The 24,291-nt window shown below is 38.5% G+C and overlaps 1 protein-coding gene and 1 long non-coding RNA gene across 3 annotated transcripts in view; both read left to right on the top strand.

Annotated features, from left to right (window-relative positions):
- The window catches only part of LOC102732633 (RNA binding protein, mRNA processing factor), a 126,665-nt gene that overhangs the window by 63,164 nt on the left and 39,210 nt on the right, over positions 1 to 24,291 (top strand). The window contains exons 2-4 of one of the 2 annotated variants that reach the window (XM_081808572.1): positions 9,359 to 9,436; positions 12,161 to 12,199; positions 13,419 to 13,481. In XM_081808572.1, the coding sequence (XP_081664698.1) occupies positions 9,359 to 9,436; positions 12,161 to 12,199; positions 13,419 to 13,481 (180 nt within the window). The remainder of the gene's footprint in view (positions 1 to 9,358; positions 9,437 to 12,160; positions 12,200 to 13,418; positions 13,482 to 24,291) is intronic. The other variant, XM_081808565.1, reaches the window with a different exon arrangement.
- LOC145717831 (uncharacterized) lies at positions 13,488 to 22,641 on the top strand. The gene is made up of 2 exons (XR_014141301.1): positions 13,488 to 17,472; positions 17,691 to 22,641. It is a non-coding gene; the product is annotated as an uncharacterized LOC145717831 (long non-coding RNA).

Genomic DNA, 24,291 nt, shown 5'->3' with positions numbered 1-24,291 from the left:
ACATTGCAAACCGAAGTTTGCAGTGGGATCAAGTTCTTCCAAACAAACTTTATCCACTATTAATATAAAAAACACATACTTTAGAGCCCTGGACAGTGTTGGGACCATAATCTGCCAATGAGTAATTTTTTTAAGGTATTCTATAAGACTATGAAATATTGTGCTCTTGGGGATAGTTTTTTCTGTGTAGTTGGGAGAGGTGGAATGACTTTATTTTCTTATTTTGTCACGCAGATTATTCAATCACCCAAGCTATGCAGAAGGAGAAAGAAAAGGCTTGAGATTTTGATAAGGTCTTTTTCTGCTTGTATTTCATTTTATCAGTGCTTAGAAAAGTGTATATGTGGATAGCCCAGATAATCTTGTGGGCATTCAACCTCAGGGTACTCTATAGGATTAAAATCCTAAGGGCAAATGCACTTCAGGGGATTAGAATGCAAACTTCTGTTTACAATACACTGCATTAATGAGTACATTTAAAAATCTTCATGTTTTAGCAATGCAGGCAGTGTAATTGAAGAGCAGGATTCCACGGGCTATCCAGGGTTGAAACAGAGTAAGCCATCAAAAGCTGACTTAAAGGAAGGGACTAAGGGAAGCCAGGGTACATAAGAATAGGACTAGAGTTAAGGGGAGTGAAATGTCCTGCTTTTATAAGGAGCATCTTACTGAACTCTAAGAACTTGACAACCATTTACTTGTTTGACAGTACTCGGTGAACTTCCTCATAATGAGGTTAAATTCTTACATGCATCTAGTTTTCTGTGTAGGCTAATTCAAACCCTAAATTCCTGATCTGCTTCTGGTACCCACTTCCCTTTGTGTCTGACAGCACTAAGGAAATTTCTTAATAATGAAGTTGAGGGCTCACATGTACAGACACATTTGCTGCCTATTCTTGGGTGGTTTCAAACTCTAGAAATTCTCAATTTGTCTCTTACCTTTTAGTTATATAGTGGACATGTGGTATGGCCTAGGTTGAACTTTGGTCTTAAGCAGTTCTGTGAAACTGGGACTGAGACCATCTGATTATAAATTGACGTTGGGTTGGGCTAGGATATCTAAATGAACCTAGTGGCGTGGTGTACCCAGTGCTAACTTGCTGTCCTTATTTCCTGTGCATGTTCTGAGCCCTGCATATACGAGTTTATGGAACCATGGTGGTTCCTCTTCTATATGTGCTCCCGTGAATCTTATAGCTTCTTCCCCTGATCCTACTGGAAACTATCTGATCACTTTGGCAAAGGCACCCTGGTTTCCAGGGGCCCTAAATAAGAGTATAAATTTGGTTATCCTACAGATAGTGATATTCTACAACTGAATTATCACTTAGGGTAAACAATAGTTAGATCCCTCAGAACTAGAAAGCCTATTTGTGGATAATTATGTTTTAGATTCTAAAACTAAAACCTGGGAGTTCATAAGAACATAGTGACCCTTTTATCCTATGGTTAGTCAATACTTGGTATCTATAGCAACCTGGCCTCCTGAACCAAAACATACCTTTCCTGGGCCAGAAATGGTGTGCGTCTTTAAGTCCAGCAGGTGGCCAGGAGAGTGGAACTTGACCACCTATTCCATCTGGAAATCGATGCCAGCAAGAAACTGGAGCTTGACCAAAGGCTGGTCAGTTTCTGTTGAGCAGCAACCAGGATTAAATTCCTGGCAGACCATTTTAATAATTGTGATAATCCATTTTCATAGTGGCAAGACATGAATGCAGAATCATAGCAGGCCAACAAAGCCTTCTTTGGAAGTGAGTTGATATGCCATCCTCAGCAGGGTTCATTGTTACAGTTTGGTGTTTCAGGTGATGCTTACAGAATAAGCGAAGAACTTAAATCCATCAGTACTTTATTTAAAAAGAGTAAAATAATCAGGGTGTAAAACTTTCAGGGCTCTGAACCACCCCCACCGCACCCCTGCCGCCATTTGTGTTAAAACAACCCAGCGCTATGGGATTTATGCTGCCACAGATATGTGGAGCTCTTTTAACTTTTCTGTCCCTGAAACCAAGTTTATATAGTATGTGGTCTCGCAGAAGAAAGATGGCACTTCCTTGGGGGGTTGGACAGTGCGTGATCCCTCCGTTCTTTTGTTAGTGGGGAGTAGGGTGGTCACAAAGCAAGAAGACCTCTTTGACTGAAACCAGGATGGTCCTGCTCCCAGGGCCTTAATATCGAGTCATTAATGCCCATTTTTTGGTTAGGTTTTATTTCTGGTGTAAGTACAAACAAACGCGGACTCATAGTCAGAATTGAAATGTGAAGCGTTAATTTGCTTCACATTGCAATTCTGTGAGTCTGTGAATATATACTTCTGCTAGATCAACCTTGTCCCTAAGGTGCACAGGTAGAAAAACTGGGAGTCTCTAAGGACAAAAGCATAGGCTGGGCTCAGGGTTCATATTTTCAACGGAAGGAGCTCTATTTGGACTTGTGTTCTTTAAGTGATGGTTTATGTTCGTAAATTTTTAAATGCTTATGTGTATAAATATATAAAATACCACTTTCCCTCCCTGCTATTAACATAAGAGTAATTTAGTAAACATTCTTTCAATAACCCTCCCCTTTTTTTTTTTTTTTAGCATGTACTAACTTACAAAACCACTTGAAAAAATTAAACTGGGATGGGTAAATTCTGGTGTTTGCTTTTTCACTTAATAGTCAGGAGGCTTGTTCTCGATCAATAAACATGGATATCTACTTGCCACTTTAAATGTGCAAACTATCGAGTTTGAGTATCTTTTCAAAAAACTTTGTAGATTACTCATCTATAGTTGTTGATTTGGGACTTATTTATACACAAGTATGTTTAAGTCATTATGAATTGAAATATGAGTGATTTTACTGGTAACCGTGTATTGATCATTCTTTCCATGTTAATGAGTGTTCAGTCCTTGATTTTTTTGTGATCTGTTTGTCTTTCAGTCTATGTGAATTTCAGTCTTCATTTTTCTGCCTGGGTTCTGATAGTTTTTTGTCTCATTTCTTTTTCTTTTAAATTTCTGGGTCCTATAATGTGAACCTTTTCTGCCTTTTTGTCCTGTGAGTGTTTATCATTTGATGTTGTGACCATGCTACTATGGTGGTGCCTGGGAAACTGGGTTGCCTCATTTTGTTTGCCATGTTGTCCACAGAGGTGTCAACATGCACACACTTACTGTCTCCCATGAACACACAGTATTACTTAGATTTCTGAAGTAATTCAGAAGAGATTTGTAGACTATATACTCTGTGCCTCGGATTATGCTTACACCATACCAAATAAGAGACTTCAAACTCTAAAACACTCTTTGAAAGATCTTATCTGTAAATATACTTGTGTGGTTCAAAGAATGATTACTCCAAAAGAATGACTGAAATTTATAGCACGCTTGAAAGCTTCTTTGGAGTTTACATTTATTTATAGGTTTAAGAATGTGGGTGGATGGAGAGAAGGCTAGCAGGAGATAGATTGATTATCAGAGAAGCACCTCCATGGGCTTTATTCATTAGAATGTTTTAAATGAGTCCCTCACATAGTTATTCATGAGTCATTTGAACATGAGAAATAGCCTTTCCCAGTCCTGTGAATTTAAGATGAACCTCAAGAGGTTAGCTCAGAGCAGCTAGAAGTGATCCCCAACATCTTTTTATAAACAACTGAAACATGCCCATAGGCCCATAGTCTTTGGACACTGGGGTGTCTAGCAGATATGGCCATTGGCTGGAAAGTGTGATTATTCTCTGCTGAAGTTAAGCATGTGTCTATTTGGTTTATATTTTCATGTCTAGATTACCTGTGTGTTCTTTGTTAAAGGTAAGACGTTCCTGGGGCACCTGGGTGGCTTATTCGGTTGAGCATATCACTGTTGGTTTGGGCTCAGGTTGTGGTCTTGGGGTTGTGGGATGGAGCCCCATGTCCAGCTCCGTGCTCAAGGCAGAGTCAGCTTGGGCTTCTCCCCCTCTCCCTCTGCCACCCTCCCTGCCTGCATGTGCGTGTGTGAGGGCGCGCACGTGCTCTCTCTCTAAAATGGTTAAAATCTTTAAAAATAAAAAGGGACCCTTCCATTTCAAGGCCTATTTTGACCTTTCTATTCAGGAAACTCAAGACTGATACGATGACTTAGAGTTTATTAAACTAGAAGTCAGTCACTGAGGGGCGCCTGGCTGGCTCAGTCAGTAGAGCCTGTGACTCTTGATCTCGGGGTTATGAGTTCAAGCTCCATGTTAGGTATAGAGATTACTTCAAAAATAAAATCTTAAAAAAAAAAAAAAGTCACTGAAATGTGGCTTGACTTTCTCGGTGGGAACTGGCAGTCCCACTGAAGAACACGTGGTCAGTTTTATCCAAAATAGAACTGTGGCCTCTGTAGGGAATGCCAGATAAATGGCTGAGCAGAGAAGTCTCCTTGCTCTTACTGTCCAGCACAGGAGATTTCCCGCAGCATTTATTCTTTCAGTTCTGTTGTGAAAATGGAGCTGGAGGTACATCCACAGAATCCATTAGAGTCCCTTTGGGATAGAGCTGTCAGCAGCTTCATGTCTTGATCTTCCATGAGGCATGTTGTGTCCTTGAGTAAGAAGTGTGTTTCCCCATGTGTCTGATAAAGTAAACATCTGTGATGCTGAAGGCATAGTGCCAGGCACATCTGTGTCCATAGCCACTGCTGGTAAATGAAGGGCTGCCCTGGATAATGATTGACATGCCACAGAGTTCATTTGGTGTCATTCATTTGTTGTTTGGGGCGACATTTTTTTTCTTGAGTATTTGATCATTTATTTACCTGTCTCAGACTTTTCTCTCACTGTCGGTTACTTTTTGAATGAACTAAGCTTTCTATTAACATAGAAGGTCATTTACGGACTGTTTCTTTCACTGACTGAAACGTCCCTGCAAGGAAGAACCCTGTTTTACCTTTGTGATTTCCGGAAACATAGCAAAGACAAAGCCCGCAAGTGTTTCTCGATTTAATAGCTAAGATAAAAAGTGTGGGGGTGAGAAGAGTGGAGAAGCTAAGCTGTTTTCAAATAGCCCCGTGATCTCGGTCCCGGTCACTATAGAAAAGCATGAATTAGATATTCAGGAAGAGTTTTTTCCCATACATTATCCTTTTTTTTTTTAACTTAATTCAAAGTTCATAGATTCCACGCACTTGGTTTTAAGTGACCTTTAGTTGTATTCATAAATAAATATTTAAAAATTATTTCTCCGAGGCGTCTGGGTGGCTCAGTCATTAAGCATCTGCCTTCAGCTCAGGTCATGATCTCAGGGTCCTGGGATCGAGCCCCGCTTCGGGCTCCCTGCTCAGCAGGAAGCCTGCTTCTCCCTCTCCCACTCCCCCTGCTTGTGTTCCCTCTCTCGCTGTGTCTTTCTCTGTCAAGTAAAATCTTTAAAAATAAATAAATAAATAAAATAAAAATTATTTCTCCTAGTCAGTTTGTTCTGTCAGAGGAGAGACTATCTCTTCAGTGAGAGATGAGAGATCCTGGCAGGTTTTTGAGACCGTGAGATTCATGAGATTATGGGAAGTGTAACTCCTGTCCATGTAAATAAAATGCCAGAGATTTTAGTCGCCTCCCATTGATGAACAAAACAGAGTTGCTTTGAGTCTCTTGTCATCTGTGGGTGAGTAGCAAACTTAGGGCTAATGGGAGTTCCATTTTTTTCATGTATAATAGTTTGAGATACTAAAATAAGAATCACTTCTAATTCTGAAATATTTACATTAAAAGGTTCCTCCATACGCTTTGAAGTTTTTATTGATGTAAATATTGACATTATTTATAGTTTCCAAAAGAAAACAATAAAAAATAGGCAGTTCTCAATCTAACAAAATAAAAGTATCTAATGTGTGTATTATAGAAAAAATACAAATAAGCAAATAAACATTAAAATCACTGCACTCGGTAAATCCTATAAATATAACTATTTTGGTGTCTCTGTCCTATAAAGGCATGTTATCCCTCTCTTCATACGTATGTGTGTTGGTGTTTGTTTTACAGAATAAAATAAAACTTTTTCCTTGAATGTAATTTTTTTCTTGAACATAATTTTTATTGGCTGCATAATACATTTTATTGATGTATATGAACCTTAATTTATATCAAGTAATATTTTATTGGTAACCCCCAGAGTTCTATTGTATTTTGTTGGTAAATTGTTTGACTTTCAAGTTTGTGGAGTTCTTTTTCTTTAGAACAATACTGTAAATGGTAGTTTGTTTTATAAGTTAACTCCTTGAATTTTAATTGGTACCTGTTACATAGCTAAGCCTCCCTGATGGACAAATGGGACTCCAGGGCTTAAACCATAGGATCAGCTTATTGCATTATTTCCTTGGAAATCTTTATAATCCAGTCAGCACCTGGCATAGTGTCAAACATATTGGGTACTCAGCAAAATCGGAATGAATGGGAGCTGGGATTCCCTCTCTACTCAGGTTGTCCTGGCTAGAGTGGCCAAGGACAGATGGTGTTTACTTTTTTGGACTGTGGGAAGACAGTTGTGGATGGCAGGGAGGGCACACTGGATGGCAGGATTCCCTCATCAGCTGTGTCTTTGGCACTTGTCCATAATTAGGCTTTAGCTTTGATAAAACAAAGTTCCTGGAAAAAGAGTTTTTATCACTGGCAAAGTTGAGGGAGATGGGAGAAGGCAAAAGATACATTGAACAACAAACTTGACCTAATGGACGTTTGTAAAACATACTATCCAAGAGCCACAGAATACGATTTTGTTTTTAAGTACACAGCATTTAAATCATGTTCTGGGCCCTAAAACAAGGAATTGAAGGGCAGTTTTTTTTTTAAAAGTTAAGCATATACCTGCCATATCATTCAGCCCTTCCACTCCTAGGTATTGAACCAAGAAGATAGAAAACATACATCCATACAAAGATTTGTACAAATTGATACATGACTGCCCCTAGCCTAAAAGCCAAAAACTAGAAATAACCCAAATGTTGTCCCATCAAGTGAATGGATAAATGAACTGTGGTATATCCATGCAACAGAATACTACTCATCAATAAAAAGGAGTAGCCTATTAATACATGCAGCAGTGGATGATGAATCTCAAAATAGTTATACAAAAGTAAAAGAGCCAGATAAAAAGAATAAATACTTCATGGTTCCATTTGTATAAACCTTTAGAACATATATACCAATTAATTAATAGTGGTAGAAGGCAGATCAGTGTTTGCCTGGGAATGTGGATGGTAGAACCAGGGTGGCAGGAAACTTTTGGAGGTGGTAAATATGTTTATTATCTTGATTGTTGTGGTGGTTTCACAGGTTATACGTATGTCAAAACTTAACCAAATTGTAAACAAAAAGTACAGTTCATTATACAGTTGACTCTAGATCCATGTGGGGGCTAGAAGGCACTGATCTCCTGCACAGTCAGAAATCCACATATAACTTTTGACTCCCTTAATGCTTAACTCCTAATAGCCTACTGTTGACTGGAAGCCTTACCAATAACAAACACTTGATTAGCACAGGTTTTGTATATTATATATATATTACATACAATAGTCTTATAATAAAATAAGCTAGAGAAAAAGTTATTAAGACAGTCGTAAGGAAGAGAAAATACATTTACAGTACTATACTGTATTTATTGGGAAAATCTGCCTGTAAATGGACCCACATAGTTCAAACCTGTGTTCAGGGGTCAACTGTATATCAATTATAGCACAATAAATCTAAAATATGAATGAATAACAATAAAATAAGTCCTTCGTGATTCTGAGGCTGTTTACATCATCATAGTGTTGGTTATACACCTGTCTGCAGATAGCATGACCTTTTACTGTATGCTGCATCAATACAAGGGCCTTGCTTGCTGATTTGTGCTTCTTCACAACCAGAATCAATGGAAAGCGTTAGGGTTCTAGAAGATCTCCCTTTTCACACTGAGGAAAAATCTAGATTTATAGACTGTTAACAATTGAGCATTGAATTTTTCTTTAGGTAGCAACATGATTTCTAATGAGGAACTCAATCATGTTGTATCAGCTGGAGTAGAGAAGAGGAATAGAAAATTGGGGGTGAAGTCAAACTCCTAGAAACAGAGTAGAATGGTGGTTACCAGGGGATCAGGATGGAGGAAATGAGATGTTGGTCAAAGATTACAGATTTCCAGTTAGAAGTTGAGTAAGTTATGGGGATCTAATGCACAGCATTGTGGTTATAGGTAACAATACTGTATTATATATACTCAAAAGTCACAACATTGTACATCTTAAACTTACACACTGTCACATGTCCATTGTATTTCAAAGTTTGGAGGGGGAAGGTGTTAGGAAACTTGACTAAAGGCACACGAAACTAAAATAAGTAGAAAGAAAACATGGTGATTTCTCCTTGCCTGTTGAATGAAGACCAGATTCCTGAGCCAGTGACTTGTGATGTCCCCTGTAGTTGGATCCGCAGCTACTTGTTCGGTTTTGGCTTCTCCTTCTCCCAGGATATGCTGTGCTATCCCCTCCTTCACTGCCTTGGTTAATGCTTTTCTGTGCCTCCGAGTCTTTTCCAATTCCCCTCACCTTTTATATCCGGGTGGTGAGATTTTACCTATCCTTTAAGTTCCCAGTCAAATGCTAACATATTTTCTCTGATCCTCCCAAATGGAAGTGTGTCATCTGTGTTCTCTATTTTAGTAGACACTAATCACATACTTTGTATCTTAGGCCTTATGGGTTATAGGTCAGTGAGGTCTTCCCTGCTGTTTTGGAACGGAGCAGATGAAGAGTTCTACATTTTGGCTACTATTTAGATGTGTTTGGATTATTTTTTACATGTATTAAAATTATCAGGGTGTCTGGCTGGCTCAGAGCATGTGACCCTTGATCTCAGGGTTGTAAGTTTAAGCCCCGCATTGGGTGTAGAGATTACTTAAAAATAAGATACTTTTAAAAATGACTGTAATTATTAATGCCGATGAGGGAGGCAAGGACAAAACAAGCAGGAAAAAACAAAAATTGTTCTGATTTAATTTTGAACCATGTTGTGTTCATTTGATTTAGAGCAGAGAAGCTGTAGATTTACTGTTCTTGTGACTTTTTTTCTTCTTCTTAAGCTGATATTTTAACTATGTAGACCTCTTCCCTTCATAGTGTCAGAACCAGGTAATGACTGATCAGTTTGTAAATTTAAATCAGCTAGAGGTAATTCATTCTGAGTAATCCCATAGAAATATCCAAGAGTTGGTCTAATGGCGTCTTAACATAGAGTGTTCATTGGGTTACGGAAAGAACACGAATTAGGGGGGGTTTGTGAAATATATGAAGACACGTATTTTTGAGATTACAAGTGAGTGCTGTTCTCTAGATTGTACAGTCTTGTGATCACTCCTCATATTTATTTTCCAGGTCCGGACCCTATTTGTCAGTGGTCTCCCTCTGGATATCAAACCTCGGGAGCTCTATCTGCTTTTCAGACCATTTAAGGTACCTTTTCTTTTTCAGAAATTATAAAAGGAGACAAAAAGTGTGTGTATAAATAAGCTTCATGTGGGCTTTTTGCAGGAAGAAGTATGTTTGAGAAAGCATCTTACAAAGTAACCTTTTTTAAAAAAGGATAGTTAGTAAAGGAGATTTAACAACTCAGTTCCAGTGTGCGGTCTCAGGAAAGACTGAAGTTGCCTTTTGTCCTCCCCAATAGCTAATCTAGATAAGTCTCTTTCTTTACTAATAATGGGGACATGCATCTGGCTCTGTTTAGAACAGTTTTAGTGTCCTCCCTGTTTATCGTTTGCCAATTGGGAGTATTCTTCTGAGTACAGCTCACCAAAAATACTATCAATTACTGTTACTTATATTTCCAGTGAAATAAGTCAAGGCTTATTCCTACAAGGTTTCTTATTAGTTGAAATATTGTTAATACTATTCTTCGGATACATAAGTTAATTACCCTTTCATGAACTAGACTAAGGACCTAACCACCATTACTTTTTCTGTGGAAAAATGTCCCAAATTTCAAACAAAGTAAGACGAAGTTTTAAGGAATTACTTGTTAATGCTGATACATAGTGTAGTACTTAATTCAGTTGCCTGTCCATTGGGACTATTGAGATAAAAATCACTTGAGATATTTAATGTTGCTAGAATTGAAAACTTACCAGAAAATTGGACAAAAGCTGAAAAAACCATGCTGCCAAGGAGAAGTCTTGAAGGCTAACCTGTGGGGAATAAGAGAAAGCTGGGACTGGGTGGATTGTGGGCTGGAGGCCTAGGCCCTCAAGGAGAACATTTGGAAGTCGTGATAAATTCAGGGCTTGTGTCTGGTCCCTGAGAACATGGTAGCAGCAGTGCCTGGCTAGGGGCACACTTATGATTAGGTGGCAGACCATCTTGATTAATGATTAAAGATCCATCCTGTCGAAGCAGGACCCTAGCCGCAGAGGCAAGACAGGTTGGGGGACAGGATCTAGCCTTTCAAGGAGAGGGAGAGTAAGGTGTGACAGCTGAAAACACTGGGTAGGAAAGGAAGGAAGAAGGTGGAAGGGGCAGCCAGTTAAAAGCCAGCAAAGCTAAGAATCTAGCTTCTGCGCTAGTAAGGCACCATGTAATAGTAGACCTACCTCTGTTCTAATAGCCATCCCCTTACTGTAACTGATGACTATACAGAGGGAAACAGAAGGGTTAGACATGAGGTCAGCTGAGAGGAAGTGGGAAGGAAAGATGTTGGGGGGAGTATCAGCTTCATAGAATTTCCTGAGTATCTTCTGCAGGGTTGCCATTTTTACTATTTGTCCCTTTCATAGGATGGGGACTTTTTAATGATCTTACTAATGGACAAAATACTGGCGATTTAGCCAGCAGGCCCCTCATATGGATTATTCCATTTAATTTTTATCATAACCCTTTAAAGTAGGTTGGCCTCTGTTTTTCAAATGAGGAAAATGAAACTTAGAGCAACTGAATAAATTTTGCTCAGGTTCACACATAATAAATGGCAGGGCTAGGATTCAAACCCAAGCAATCTGACTCCACCATCCGTGTTCGGAAGTAGTCTGTGATACTACTTTTCTGTTCGTGGCTAGAGATCACAATATATTGCTACCAGTGGTGTTGTACTTGAGTGAAATATCCATTTGTCCTTTGCCTCTGAGGCCTTCAGGGTGTTTAAACCTCCAGGTTTCTCAGAGAGAAAGCACCTTGAGAAAGGAAGAGGCAGGGCTGTGAATCATGACCTCTCTGGCCAGAAGAGCTCAAGGTCTTTGAGGTAAAATGTTTACAGTAGCTAATTGGTAACATAGTTCTCTGCTGGGAAGATAGGAGGATGAATCAATCCCAACATCCTGCCCAGAAACCCCAACGCAAGAGTCAGGACCCTGGTACATTCCTAACAACCCTTTTTTAATTAAAGTCCCTGGAGCCTGACCCTCGTCTGCAAATCTGTCTTGGCACTGATCTGTGCAGTGGTCAATCATGTCAAATGGTGTTTTTCCCCTTGTGTCATCCATCAGTGCAAGCCACCAGCCATTGATTATTTTCAGAAATAAACACACTTTGTTATCCTTATCCTCAGGAGCCGGGAGGGAGTGAAAAGGGAGGGGTTTCTATCCTCCTTGAGGATGGGCTGGAGTAAGAACCCAACAGGGAATTTTTGTATGTCCCAATCAGAGTACCAACATGAAAACTAGCTGCTTCAGTAAGTAAGCAAAATAACTCAGAAGAATTCAGTATCACTACCTGTGTAACTTTTCCTGGCAGTTTTGAAATTTCGAGTAATAAGTTCTACGTAGGACATTCTGAATGTTTTAATGTTATCTTATAGCAAACACATGACCAAGTCCTCACATACTTATCTTCCTATCTTACTAAATTTACTCCCTTCATTCTCCTAGTTCTGTAAAATGAGAAAGATCTGTTGAGAGAGGAACCTGTTTTCCTACCATTGTACGATTTCATGAAAAAAAGGAAAACAAACCTAGATATACATGCATAAATTTCAAGGTATGATTTGTTTTAGGCCTTAAGGATGGAAGCATCGGCACATACATGCATTCGTCTATAAAATCTGCTTTCTCAGTTACCTTGAGGCATTTATAAGAAGAGTTAGTCAGTAGTCATAACAGACTCATTTTTACTTGAGCAAGTTGCTATTACAGTTGCTTTTTTTTTTTCCTAGTAATTTTTTTTCGTCTAAATTTGGTTCTTAATTTTCAGGGCTACGAGGGTTCTCTTATAAAGCTCACATCTAAGCAGGTAAGAATTTCAAACTTGCATATAAAATGATGACCTCCACAATAAATTTGAATTGACTTTCTTCAAGAATGTTACTGGGTCTCAGCATTCTCCTTTATAATTCTCATTAGGATTTAATTTTTGTTGTTGATTTAAAATTGTGAGATTAGTTAGGAATTAGCACAGGAAAATGATTGACAATTATATCCCTGAGGAAGGCAAATGGCAAACATAATGCATCCAGCATGATTATATTGGGATTGGTCTGTATATTCAAAAGAAATCCTCCAAACCCACTTTTATTCCCAGTTCTTCCTTTTTTTAAAAAAAATAAGGTTAAACAGGCAAACTTTCACACTCAGTGTAAGTATCTGTTGGTGAAGAATCATGCTGTGTTTGAAAGTTCTAATCACAGGCAGAGTCCCAAGTCTAGGGTGGAGCACAGAAGGTGCAGAATGGAGAATGGTAATCGATGACCCTGATAGTTTCTATAAGTTTCTTGAAATTTTTGGCTGTATGTTTCCCCCCCCCCCCCCGAAAATGCTGAATATCCAGCATGCTCACCTCTCAGTCGCTTTTCATCTCTCAGTAAGGTATTCTTTGATTCATCAGGAATAAACTATGTTGCAAGCATCTTTCTGGACTAAAAGATTGAGTCCACAGGGATTATCACCCCTCTCTGTTGAATTGGAACAATTTGGTTTACACCTAGTTAAACACAGGACTTTTTAAAGGTATCCCTTGGGATTTGAGATGGAAATGTTCATTTTATAATTTTGATCATGCAGTGAGAGTACAGGGCTTTTATCATTGTGTCATTGTATTCCTTGCACTTACAGTGTACCAAAAGGTGATTCGGTTCTCTTTCCATTTTAAAAGATGAAGAAACTGAGGTACAGTGAATTTGATTTAGGAAAGTAGAGCCTTTTGACCCAAGTTTTCCTCTATTCTCTTGTTCACTGCTGCTCACCTTCCAACCCCTTCTAGATTTTTTTTTTTTTTTATGATTCTCTAAATCCCCAGCTGTGCCCTTGAAGAACCACCCTCACAATCCCTTTTGATTCATGTTAGAAATTTGGCTAAGCCACTGCGTCATGATTCTTTTGAACTGGCTTTCTTATTTCTACCCATTGCCTGTGGTCATTTCTTTATCTTAGCTCTTCGGTTTGACATCACCTTTGACCCAGAAAAATAGATATCTCCTGATTTGTTTTTTCTTCATATTTTTTTCTTTCCTCAGCCCGTAGGTTTTGTCAGTTTTGACAGTCGCTCAGAAGCAGAAGCTGCAAAGAATGCTTTGAATGTAAGTAGTAATGATGTAATCATTGGTGTTTCCTTGTGAGGTGGTGGGAGGCAATAGAACGTCTTTGGACAGGAAATCACTAGAGGGAATATGACTGCTCATTCTAATAGGAGGGATTCATTCATTTAATCAGCCATCTAAAGAGATTTTTTTCCTTGAATTGTGGTCAGATGTGCAAACTACTGAATAATGCTTTGCTCCTCTCCAGCTTTTACTGTAATGCTCAAAATACCTGGCAGTGTCTTATTCTAATTTAACCCGGTCACTCCCCGTGGTAATGTGCAGCTTAGTTTGGCCATCGTTATACTCTCAAAGATTAAGCCTAACCCAAGAGTAGATGAAAACTTGGCTTTCCTCATCTCATGAGGCTTCCATTTTAGGTATGTGGGTTTGTGTGTGGTTTCTTTTTTTTTTTCTTAAGGTTACAGTCTTTATTCTCATTGTTTTCCCCAAAGACATTCTGCATTGTGCTATAATAAATGGTTGTCACCTATAATTGAGTGGAGATACCTGTATTTGGTTTGTAGGCATCTTGTCTGCCATATGTTTTGAAGCTTTTGCCAGCTTCATTTTAGAAAATATTTTTCCCCTTTAGAGTGCTGAAAAACAAAACAATTTAAGGGGAACCAAGCTGAGAGAAGGTGAAAGGAAGCAGAATAGGAGTTCCAGAGGCTGCGGGCTGATTCTGAGGTGAAGAGTGATAGTGAAAAGTCTGGCTCCATCCTGCTCCAGGCAGTCGGCCTAAGTGGCCATGAATAAGGGTTGATGAAAGCGACCAAAAGAGTTTAGGATGCTTTTTAAGAGGCAAGTGGCCACTTGACTGGTGCAATCTGAGTGTCATGGCCCTTGTGTTGCTATGGAATCTACAGGTGCCCCTCACAGCCGCTCCTTTTGAGCCCCTGGATGCTAAGGCAGACCATGCTGAGAGAGGGCTCTAGGAGAGACCTGGTATCCTGGAGACTTGGAGGCCCAAGGGAAGGGGCCTCCAGAGTGGTCTGTTTACTCAGCATATAATGGTCATTGTGACACAACCTTGAAAGGTTTTTAGGCTTTGAAAAAAACGTATATGTCTCAGAAGAAATGGCTTGCTGCTTATTGTTGGTTTTTCATGAATGTCTTTGGAATCCAGGAGCTCCAAAGAGCTCAGGATTTGCCTGGATTTGGGTAAATAACCTTCCAGTCAGAAAGACTGCTTCCTTACCCTGTTTGTCTCCCACAGAACAAAATATCAACCAAGTATTTATTGTGTACCAGGTGGTACACACTGAAGCACAGTATGTGATTGAATATTTTGATATAGAAATTGTTTTGATTTTATCACTACATAGAGCCAGAATTTTCTCAGTATAACCAAATTTTAAGCTTCTCAATAAAACTAGGCTTTTATTTAGATAGTGGTTTTCTTTCATTCTTACCAGGTAGCATGTTTCTAACTGCAGAACTGTTCTGGGTCCTTCAAAGTTAGGTGAAGTTTTCACCAGGCTGTTTTCATTGTTCTTCTAAAGGAAGTAACAACGGTTGAAGCTTGTTTACAGAGTGGACTCTCTTCGGCCTGCCTTGACTGTCTGAGGAACACTAGGCTTTTATAGTGACTTCTCTCATCTGACAAAGGCAACTTTCCCTTATGGGCTAGGATTTGTGTTTTTGTTTACAGAGGTTTGTTTTTAAACTGCTTAAATGGTCATAGTCATAAACCGTGTTTCCTTGCCTCAGTAAGCAGGGGTATAGCAAACAGTTTCAATTTTTCTTGGTGTCCAAGGGTTCTATCGTTACCAGTAATCAGGTTTTGAGCCCCCTATTGTACCATAACAGTAGAGGTGTTTAAGTCCATCCCTAGGCCAACTGGCCCCAGATCATTGTGCTTTCGTGTCCTGATATCTGGTTTTAGGTTCAGCTCTTCCTTCTTTTTCATTGGCAGTGAGCCTTTCTTTAGCAGCATCTTCCCCCTTATTCATTAATGTTCTTTTGTTGCTCATGTATTAATAACTTGGGAAGAACTCCAAGTGAAACTGTTTAAATACTGTTCTATGGATCTAAGGGTGGCTCTTAATATTTGTGAATTATTGAACCTGAGCTTGCTTCTGCTCAGAGACTGACTTGTGAATGCAGGGCATTTATTGAGCTCATGGTTGATTTCTTTCTTGACATTTTTTACTTTTATATATAAGGTATTAGAGGTCTTTGTACCTCAGAAACCGTCCTGTTGTTCTGGGAATAGAGACCTTAAAAGGATGGATGGCTCGCTCAGTCAGGAAGCATAGATTTAAAGCTACAACTAGAAGCAAGCCTTTTTGCATCTTAGTCCTGTATACATCTTGCTGCTTGCTTGGTCCATGCAGTGCTGCTGCATTTTTCCTGGTGGCAGTGACAGACTACATATTGTCCAGGACAAATGGGCATGATAAAGTTTGGTGTATGTGACAACGGAGCAGAGTTTCTTTTCTCTACAGAGAAAATGGGCCCATTCGGGATAACGTACTTAATCATGAAGCTGACAAATTTTCTCTATGATCCAACATATTACTCTCTTTTCAGGTCATCTTTCTAATTGGTGAATTAAAAACATACGATGCTCATAGCCATTACAAAATTTTCTCCTCTCATGTCATTCGTCCAGGCTTCTTTTAAAAACTTTTCCTCACATTCCTTTGGGGAAAAGTTCCATGTTGTAATGTTTTGTTTTATTCCACTATTGAGAAACTAAAGCCGCAGTCCAGTAAGTGCCTCTATATAGAATACTTCCCACAGTGTCATGGAACCACTTCTCCATGCCTCTTGTTTTTATTTCTCGGTCTTGGTTATTGTCTGGCTCAGTTATTAGTATTAATAATTAGTCTTTTCCCAAATGACTGATTTTTTAAATCTGTTTTCTTCCATCTTTAGATTATGCGTCAGTCAATTTGATAATTTTATGGAAAAACATGCTCAGATTGAATTAAGTGGTAACATTGAACTTTTATCAGGAGGTTACTCAAATCTTCTAAATACAGTATATTTTGTTTTTACAGCAAAAACTCCCAAATTAAGCTAAAAATAACCGAAACCCAGACTTCCCTTCAGGTTATCTATGGTCCCATTAATCCATATGATTAGAAACCCCATCCATTCTTTAACCTGACAACAAAATATCTGACCTATCCTTCACCCTTCATACACATTTGTAATTTCCATACTGGCAGTTTTCTGTTTTCCATGCTAATGAAAGGGGGTGTTAATAATCCAAAGTATCCATTATTTTTAGGCTTTGTTTATAATTTTGGAATATAAATCCAAATATGGTGAGTGATACTGAGAGTTAGCCTGGTTTGGTAAAAACTTGTGGAGATTTTAAAGACACAGGAAATAGAGTAAGTATAAGGATAAAGACCCAGAGCAGAAGTGAGAATGAGCCATCCCTGGCTTCCTACCAACTGTGAAGACCCCAATATTGCCACTGTTGCCTACTTAAAACCTTGTTTTAATAAATAAGAGTGATTTGTAGTTAATACTTCAGATCAACAGGCTTGTCGTAGTCCTTGCTTGTGTAAGTTTCCATAACAGGCATTGTCTTAACACGTGTTTGGGAATCGCTCATCTAAAGTACAGTTGACCCTTTAACGTCACAGAGATCAAGGGTGCTAACCACTTCCTGAGTAGCAACAAAACACACACACACAGACACACACGCTTTTGACTCCCCCAAACTTAATAGCCTACTATTGACCAGAAGCTTTATTGATAATATAGTCAACACATATTTTATGTGATGTATATATTGTATATTTTATTTTTACAATAAAGTAAGCTAGAGAAATGTTAAAATCCTTAGGGAAAATACATTTACAGTACTGTGCTGTATTTATAAAAACAAATCTGCATGTAAGTTGGCCCCCATAGTTCAAACCCATGGTGTTCAAGCGTCAACTGTACTTTAAAAGGTTGTGTGTGGACTCTGGAGTATATGTGCCATTTTGTTATCTCTCTTCCTCTAATTTTAAATAGTTGTTATTGGGCTAGGGTTTTTTTTTTTTTTTTTTTTTTTAAGATTTTATTTATTTATTTGACAGAGAGAGAGATAGCTAGAGCAGGAACACAGCAGGGGGAGTGGGAGAGGGAGAGGCAGGCTTCCTGCCGAGCAGGGAGCCCGATGTGGGACTCGATCCCAGGACCCCAGGATCATGACCTGAGCCGAAGGCAGACGCTTAACGACTGAGCCACCCAGGCGCCCAGGCTAGGTTTTATCATAGACTCTATTGTAAATTATTATATCAGAATTAAAGAAGTCTGATGTAATCAAACAGTATACATCACTACAAATTGCCTTCACAACTAAACATTGCCTGGATGAGCACAGGAATTTGCTTTACTCTCAAATTGGACTATTTGATGTAAATGATCTCCAATTATCATTGCAACCCCTAGTCCATTGGATTCTTTTTAAAAGTTTGAGTTACAACTCACATACCATATAACCCATTTAAAGTGTGCAATTCAATGGTTGTTGGTATATTATTTTTTAAATTATTAAAAAATATGCCATTTTAATGCTTTTTAAGTGCACAATTCATTGGCATGAATTACATTCACCATGTTGTGCAACCATCACCACTCTGTATTTCCAAAAATTTTTCATCATCCCAAACAAACTCTGTAACCACTAATCAGTACTTCCCAACTTCTTCTTTATTTTTAGCCCCTGGTAACCTCTAATCTATTTTCAGTCTATTCACCTATTTTGGATATTGAAATATTTGTCCTTTTGTGTCTGACTTCTTCCCTTAGTGTAATATTTTCAAGATTCATCCATGTTGTAGCACATATCACTTTCTTGACTGATACTCCATTATATGGCTCTCCCACCTTTTGTTTATCCATTCGTCTGTTGATGGACACTTGGGTTATTTCCACCTTTTTGCTCTTGTGAATAATGCTTCAGTGAACATTGGTGTACAAGTTTCTGTCTGAGTTCCTGTTTTCAGTTACTTTGGGGTATATACCTAGGAGCAGGATTGCTGAGTCATATGGTAATTTTATCTTTAGCTTTTTGAGGAACTTCCAAACATTTCCATAGTAGCTGTACCATTTTACATTCTCACTAATAATGTATATAGGTTCCAAATTCTCCATATCCTCACCAATACTTGTTTTGTTTTTTAAACTATGATCATCCTAGTAGGTATGACGTGATCATTGGGTTCTTGATAAATACTTTTGGACTGATTGCAGTAGTAGATTTGGGTTCTTTTGGAATCTCACATAACTTAAAATATTTCTTTTAACAGGGATTAGTAACACTTCTTTTTTGTGGTGGCAATTCTAATTAATAGAACTGTGTTACCATTAAATAGTTTACCTGATAATTAAGTAAGGGTGGGAAAAAGCCAACCATTGGGTTAATAAGGTAAGACTTAGGCTTTATATTCTTTTATGTACGACATGCAAGACATGAAGGAAAGGTATTTTCTCAAGGTCTAAAAAGACTGGAATAGAGATTGAAGAGCAGTTTGGTTTCAAGGGGAAAAAGGGGCAGTCATGTAGACTTCGAATGCAAAGAAGCCTTAATAAGTGGAAAATGAAGAGAAATTGAGGATATGTGGTATTAAATTCTTACTGAGGAAGTTTATCCATTCAGTAGCATGTATGATAAAGAATTTTTAGAAAAACTGTAAAATTTGTAAGAAAGCATGTTGAAAAGGTACTTCATAGTGTCACATGTTAAAAATAGCCAATCTAATCAGGGAAGCTTCAGCTTTTCCATCCCCATAAATTCCTGGCATTAAAGTAAATACTATGGTTATTTATATCACAATGATTCCAGCCTTGTGCATAATTTCAATTTTGCTGAATATCTTGAGCTCTCCCAACTGTCAAATTACTAAACAGCATGGCATAATTGATTTGTTAGTTCTGTACCAGGTTCCTCATCACAGGTAGGGGTATTATTCACTTCCAAAGGTATTAAAAGGAAATCACCAAGCAAAAGCACTTGCAAATGTTCTAAATGTGAACCTCTACCACGAGTATACTTTCTTAGTCAAAAGATGTGGCCGTAAAGTACTGGTACAGACCCTTTGAGTACAGAGGGACACCAGCGGGGGTATAGCTCAGGGGTAGAGCATTTGACTGCAGAGGGACACCAGGGCAGTCAAGATAGGCATTGACCACACAAAGACATTTTGGCTTTGGTTTGACAGAAGTAAGGACAACAGTCTCTGTTTCCTGTATCACAGGTTTTCCTGACAGGTTGTGCAAGTTAGGACTTTTGATCTTCATATTTGTACAGCTTGTGAGTTAGGTGAATTATTTCCACTAAACAAAAGTTTTCACAAACACAAGCATCCAGATGGCCTATTTCAGCTCCCCCTCACCAGGCACTATGTCAATGTGTTTCTTATCAGTTTTAAAATTTTCTCCCTAAATTTCTCTTCGCCTGTTGCTCAATGTGGTTGAAGAGGCCCAATTAGTGTGATCCCAGCTGGGACTTTTGGATGGGAAATATGCAAGGCTGCCAGATGAGATCATGAGTCCAATCTAATGTTTATCTGTTAAATCTGTTTCTAACTGCTTACTCTTGACTTGCAAAGTTCTCAAGCAGCCGTTTGACGTCACTGGGCTAAGGGACCATGCCTGTGCCAGTCAGTATAGAGCTGCCATGATGCAGGGTATTGGACTCTCTTCTTTTTCTCCATGACTACATGCTTGGGTCTTGACAAACAGCTCAGTCCAGCTAGCCCCCTCCATGAAATTTGAAATAAGCGTCCACAAAAGTTACACCACCAAAAGTGACTCATAACCCAAATACAATATAAAAAAAATAAAAATAATAAATGCCCAGTGTAGGATTGTTGAATAAGTTCTAGAGTCTGTCAGATTGTTCTTCTGTGCTTTTCTTTATGATGGTCCTGCATTTTTGGATGGTTCTATAACCTCCCTAGGATGGTACAGCACATAATTTAAAAGTTGTTCTGAAAAACAACTAATGAAGATGAATGTGAGGAATTTGTTAAATTTCTAATTAGAGTCTTTGCTTGAAGAAAAGTGGGTTTATTTATTTATTTTTAAAGACTTTATTTATTTGAGAGAGAGACAGAGATAGAGCACAAGCAGGGAGGAGAGGAAGAAGCGGGCTCCGGACGTGGGGCTCGATCCCAGGACCCTGAAGTCATGACCTGAGCTAAAGGCAGAGGCTTAACCCAACTGAGCCACCCAGGCACCATGAAAAATAGGTTATTTAAATCTACTAAGCATTCACATAAGAAACTGGAAAACACAGTGCTACTAAAAGAAATCCTAAGGAAGTTTAAAGAAAGAAAAGTAGCCAGAAATATTAGCATTATCCTTTCCCCAAGGAAACAAGCAAGAAGAGCCACAGATTCTCACAGATAAACTGGTTTACTCCAGTAAGTATATGTGGAAACCTCAAGTTCATCGGATATTAACATGGCCTTGTGAAACAGCCCTCAGACTGCATGGCGGCCTTTTTTGAGGTTGAGGATCTAACTTACTTAAACTCCCTTTTAAAAATGCTATCTTGTATTGACCTTGACCTTTCTCCATGGTTCTTCAGGTGTTTCAGAAATGCTGAGAATCTATTTGCCTCTATTGTAAATGTAAGTAGAAAATATAGTTAGTGTTTGTGGAACACGGAAGTGCAAAGAATGAGTTATTTGCTAGGACTCTTTTTGCTAAGAAGCCAGGGCAGTTTTAGAATTGAACACTCTCTAGGCCATTCACATTGCTGATTGTTCTGCAGTGCAGCACATTTTGGCCCCTTAAATCACTCTTTATTGTAAAATCACTTTTATTTTTTTTAGTGAATGATCATACCATCCTAATGTCTAGGGGTTACAGAGCCCTCTTCCACACTGGCTTTGTGTTTCTGATAATAATCTACACTACACAGATTTTAACTTTTGGTCCACAAAGCTTTTGTCTTACTCTGTAACTGGAATGCTTTAGAACATTTTATACACTTGGGAAGTAGGAATGGGACTTGACCCCCTTAAAATGGGATAGGGTGGGTTTTTTTTGTTTTTGTTTTGTTTTTCTAAAGATTTTATTTATTTATTTGACAGAGAGAGGGAACACAAGCAGGGGGAGTGGGAGCGGGAGAGGGAGAAGCAGACTTCCTGCTGAGCAGGGAGCCCAGTGCGGGGCTCGATCCCAGGACCCTGGGACCATGATGTGAGACGCTTAACAACTGAGCCACCCAGGCGCCCCTGGAATAGGTGTTTTGACAAGACCTTTGTCAGTGATTGTGTTCTTACTTCCTTACAAGTACATACAATACGAGGTGTTTTCTTTCTTTATACATAGTGTAAATTTTTCATGCCATTTTTAATGGATATTTAATAATTATTACATAGAAACATTAAAAACTTTGAAGTTACAGAACCACAATAGTCAAGGATTTTTATATACATAAAAATAAGTAGGGGAGAAAAAATAGAGTAAATCCTTCTGAAATATGAAGATATATATATCTGCAATGTAAGTATGGGATTAGGAATAAGAAAACAGTTTTTGGTGGTTTTCTCTTTGAGAGGGGGAGAGAGCGCATGCTTCCGCACAAGCAGCGGGGTCAGAGGGAGAGAATGTTAAGCAGGTTCCACGCCTAGCACAGAGCCCAGTGGTGGCAGTGGGCAGGGGTGGCTCCATCTCACAACCCTGAGATCATGGCCTGATACCAAGAGTCAGACACTTAACCCACTGAGCCACCCAGGTGCCCCAGAAACAAAACAGTTCTAATGAACGTGATTATACTGACTAAAATCTTAAAAATAATACTGTCAAGAAGGCTAATATTTATAGAAAAACCAGGAAGCATATTTTGAGGACTAAAATTTCTAAAAATGTAAGTTTCAATAGAGAATTATTGAAAAATTAAGTGGTACCTTGAGTAACCTGGACATTGAATAAAAGGTTCTGAGTTGTTTTTCCGAGCCATTGTGGGGCAAGTTAATTTTAAAGATGAATGTTTTAAGATTAAAAGATCTGAGTAATTCCCCTAGAGAATATAGTTGGGTAGAAAATTCCTAGTGTAAACTGGTAACCAGTGGTTCTCTTTTATTTTGAATCGCTTTAATCCATTTTGTCCTTTGTTTGCCTAACATAAGACATCACTCAAAAAGTAAATGGATGAATAAATAACAGTACTTAAAAAGTAAATTTGGAAACATATTATGGGAAATGAAAATAAATTTAAATGGAATGGAATTCACTTCATGTTCTCAAGCAGAAGGTTAGTTTATTAATAAAGGAGCATAAACAGGCAAGGTATGAAAGTGTTTCTATACTTTCAAAAATAGGAATAAAAATTAGAGTTCACACTACATTACAGTAATTTTTTTTCATAGAATTTTAGTATTCATATAGAAGGCCAATGTAATGTGCAAATGGACATTAAACCGAAGGCAGAAAAAACTATTCAGGATTACAGGTTATGGATACACCTCAATGAAAAAAGCAAACAAGGTTATGAAAGAGAATCAGGCTGTTTACACATCTTAGAATGCTAAACTAATGGAGGTTTTTAGGTTTAGAAAACTCCTAGGTAACTATGGTAGGAAGATGCTGACTTTTCTAACACTTCACGATGTCCTCTTCGTTTATCTGTGGGCGTGTTCACCAAATTCTAAAAACATCCTTAAAATAATCTTAAAAATGAAATTCACAAATATTAAATATGTACTGTGTATTTGATATATTAGGGTAGTTCTGTGTGTTTGTGCAGAACATTGTTTCTGTGTTAATACCTGTGAAAAGATACTAAATCTCTACATTAAGGCTAAGAGAGGAGAACAGAGAAAGTTTCTTCTTGGTAACCAGTTATCATGTCTGGGAGGCTTTCTAGTGGAAGACAGTGTAATAAAGGTGTCAGTCAAGCTGACCTGGTTCAAATCCAGGTTCTGCCACTTAACTGATTCAAGACCCTTCTCTGGACCGCAGTTTTCTTCCCATTACTATTTTTTTGATAATACCTATCTCAGAGGGCATAAGGATCAAAGAAAATGAGATTTTTTAAAGCCACTGGCCACTCAGTAGTAAAAATTCTGGTAATTGGGATGATGATCTTCACAAAGGACTGGCTTTTATTCCTTAAGCCCACTTTGCTACAGTCTGATTTTATTTTTTTTTTTAGATTTTTTTTTTTTTTTTTATTCATGAGAGACAGAGCGAGAGAGAAAGGCAGAGGGAGAAACAGGCTCCCAAGGAGCAGGAGCCCGATGCGGGACTCGATCCCAGGACCCTGAGATCATGACCTGAGCCGAAGGCAGACGCTTAACCATCTGAGCCACCCAGGCGCCCTACAGTCTGATTTTAAAATAATGTCTGTGGAATTCCATATTCCACTGGGTTTAGAGTACTTCTGAACATTGATTTATATTGTAATTAATGATAAATTGATTCATTAGTCCTTTCTTGGAGCTTTTTTGGGAAACAAAGTTGAAGTGTTCTTAATATTTATTAATTTTCAATTATACTGAGCCTTCAAAATATAGTGAGCCCAACAAACAGCCCCTCTTCTCCCTTTTCTGTCAAACTAATCGTGCACATTTCTTTGTCCATGTCAGGTTCCAGTTGAATCTGTTTAAAACCAAAGACACACATCTTAGAATGCTATATAAAAGTATTTTATTTAGCAGCCAGTGAGATTCCTTAGTTAATTTGAACAAGCCTTTTTTGCACGGAGAAGTTTAGCCCCAGCCCTGTCAGGTCACCAGTAAGTACCCTTGAGGTGATACATCAGAACGGAGGCAGAGCACTGATTTAAGTTGCTCAGAGGTGAGATCCGTTTAGACTCACTTTAGTTTGGCTCTCTACAGCACAA

The sequence above is a fragment of the Leptonychotes weddellii genome, chromosome 2 (genome assembly GCF_054177405.1).
Source record: "Leptonychotes weddellii isolate Sample4059 chromosome 2, ASM5417740v2, whole genome shotgun sequence".
NCBI lineage: Eukaryota > Metazoa > Chordata > Mammalia > Carnivora > Phocidae > Leptonychotes > Leptonychotes weddellii.
The sequence above is the reverse complement of the archived record's forward strand: the minus strand, read 5'-3'. Positions and strand labels throughout refer to the sequence as shown.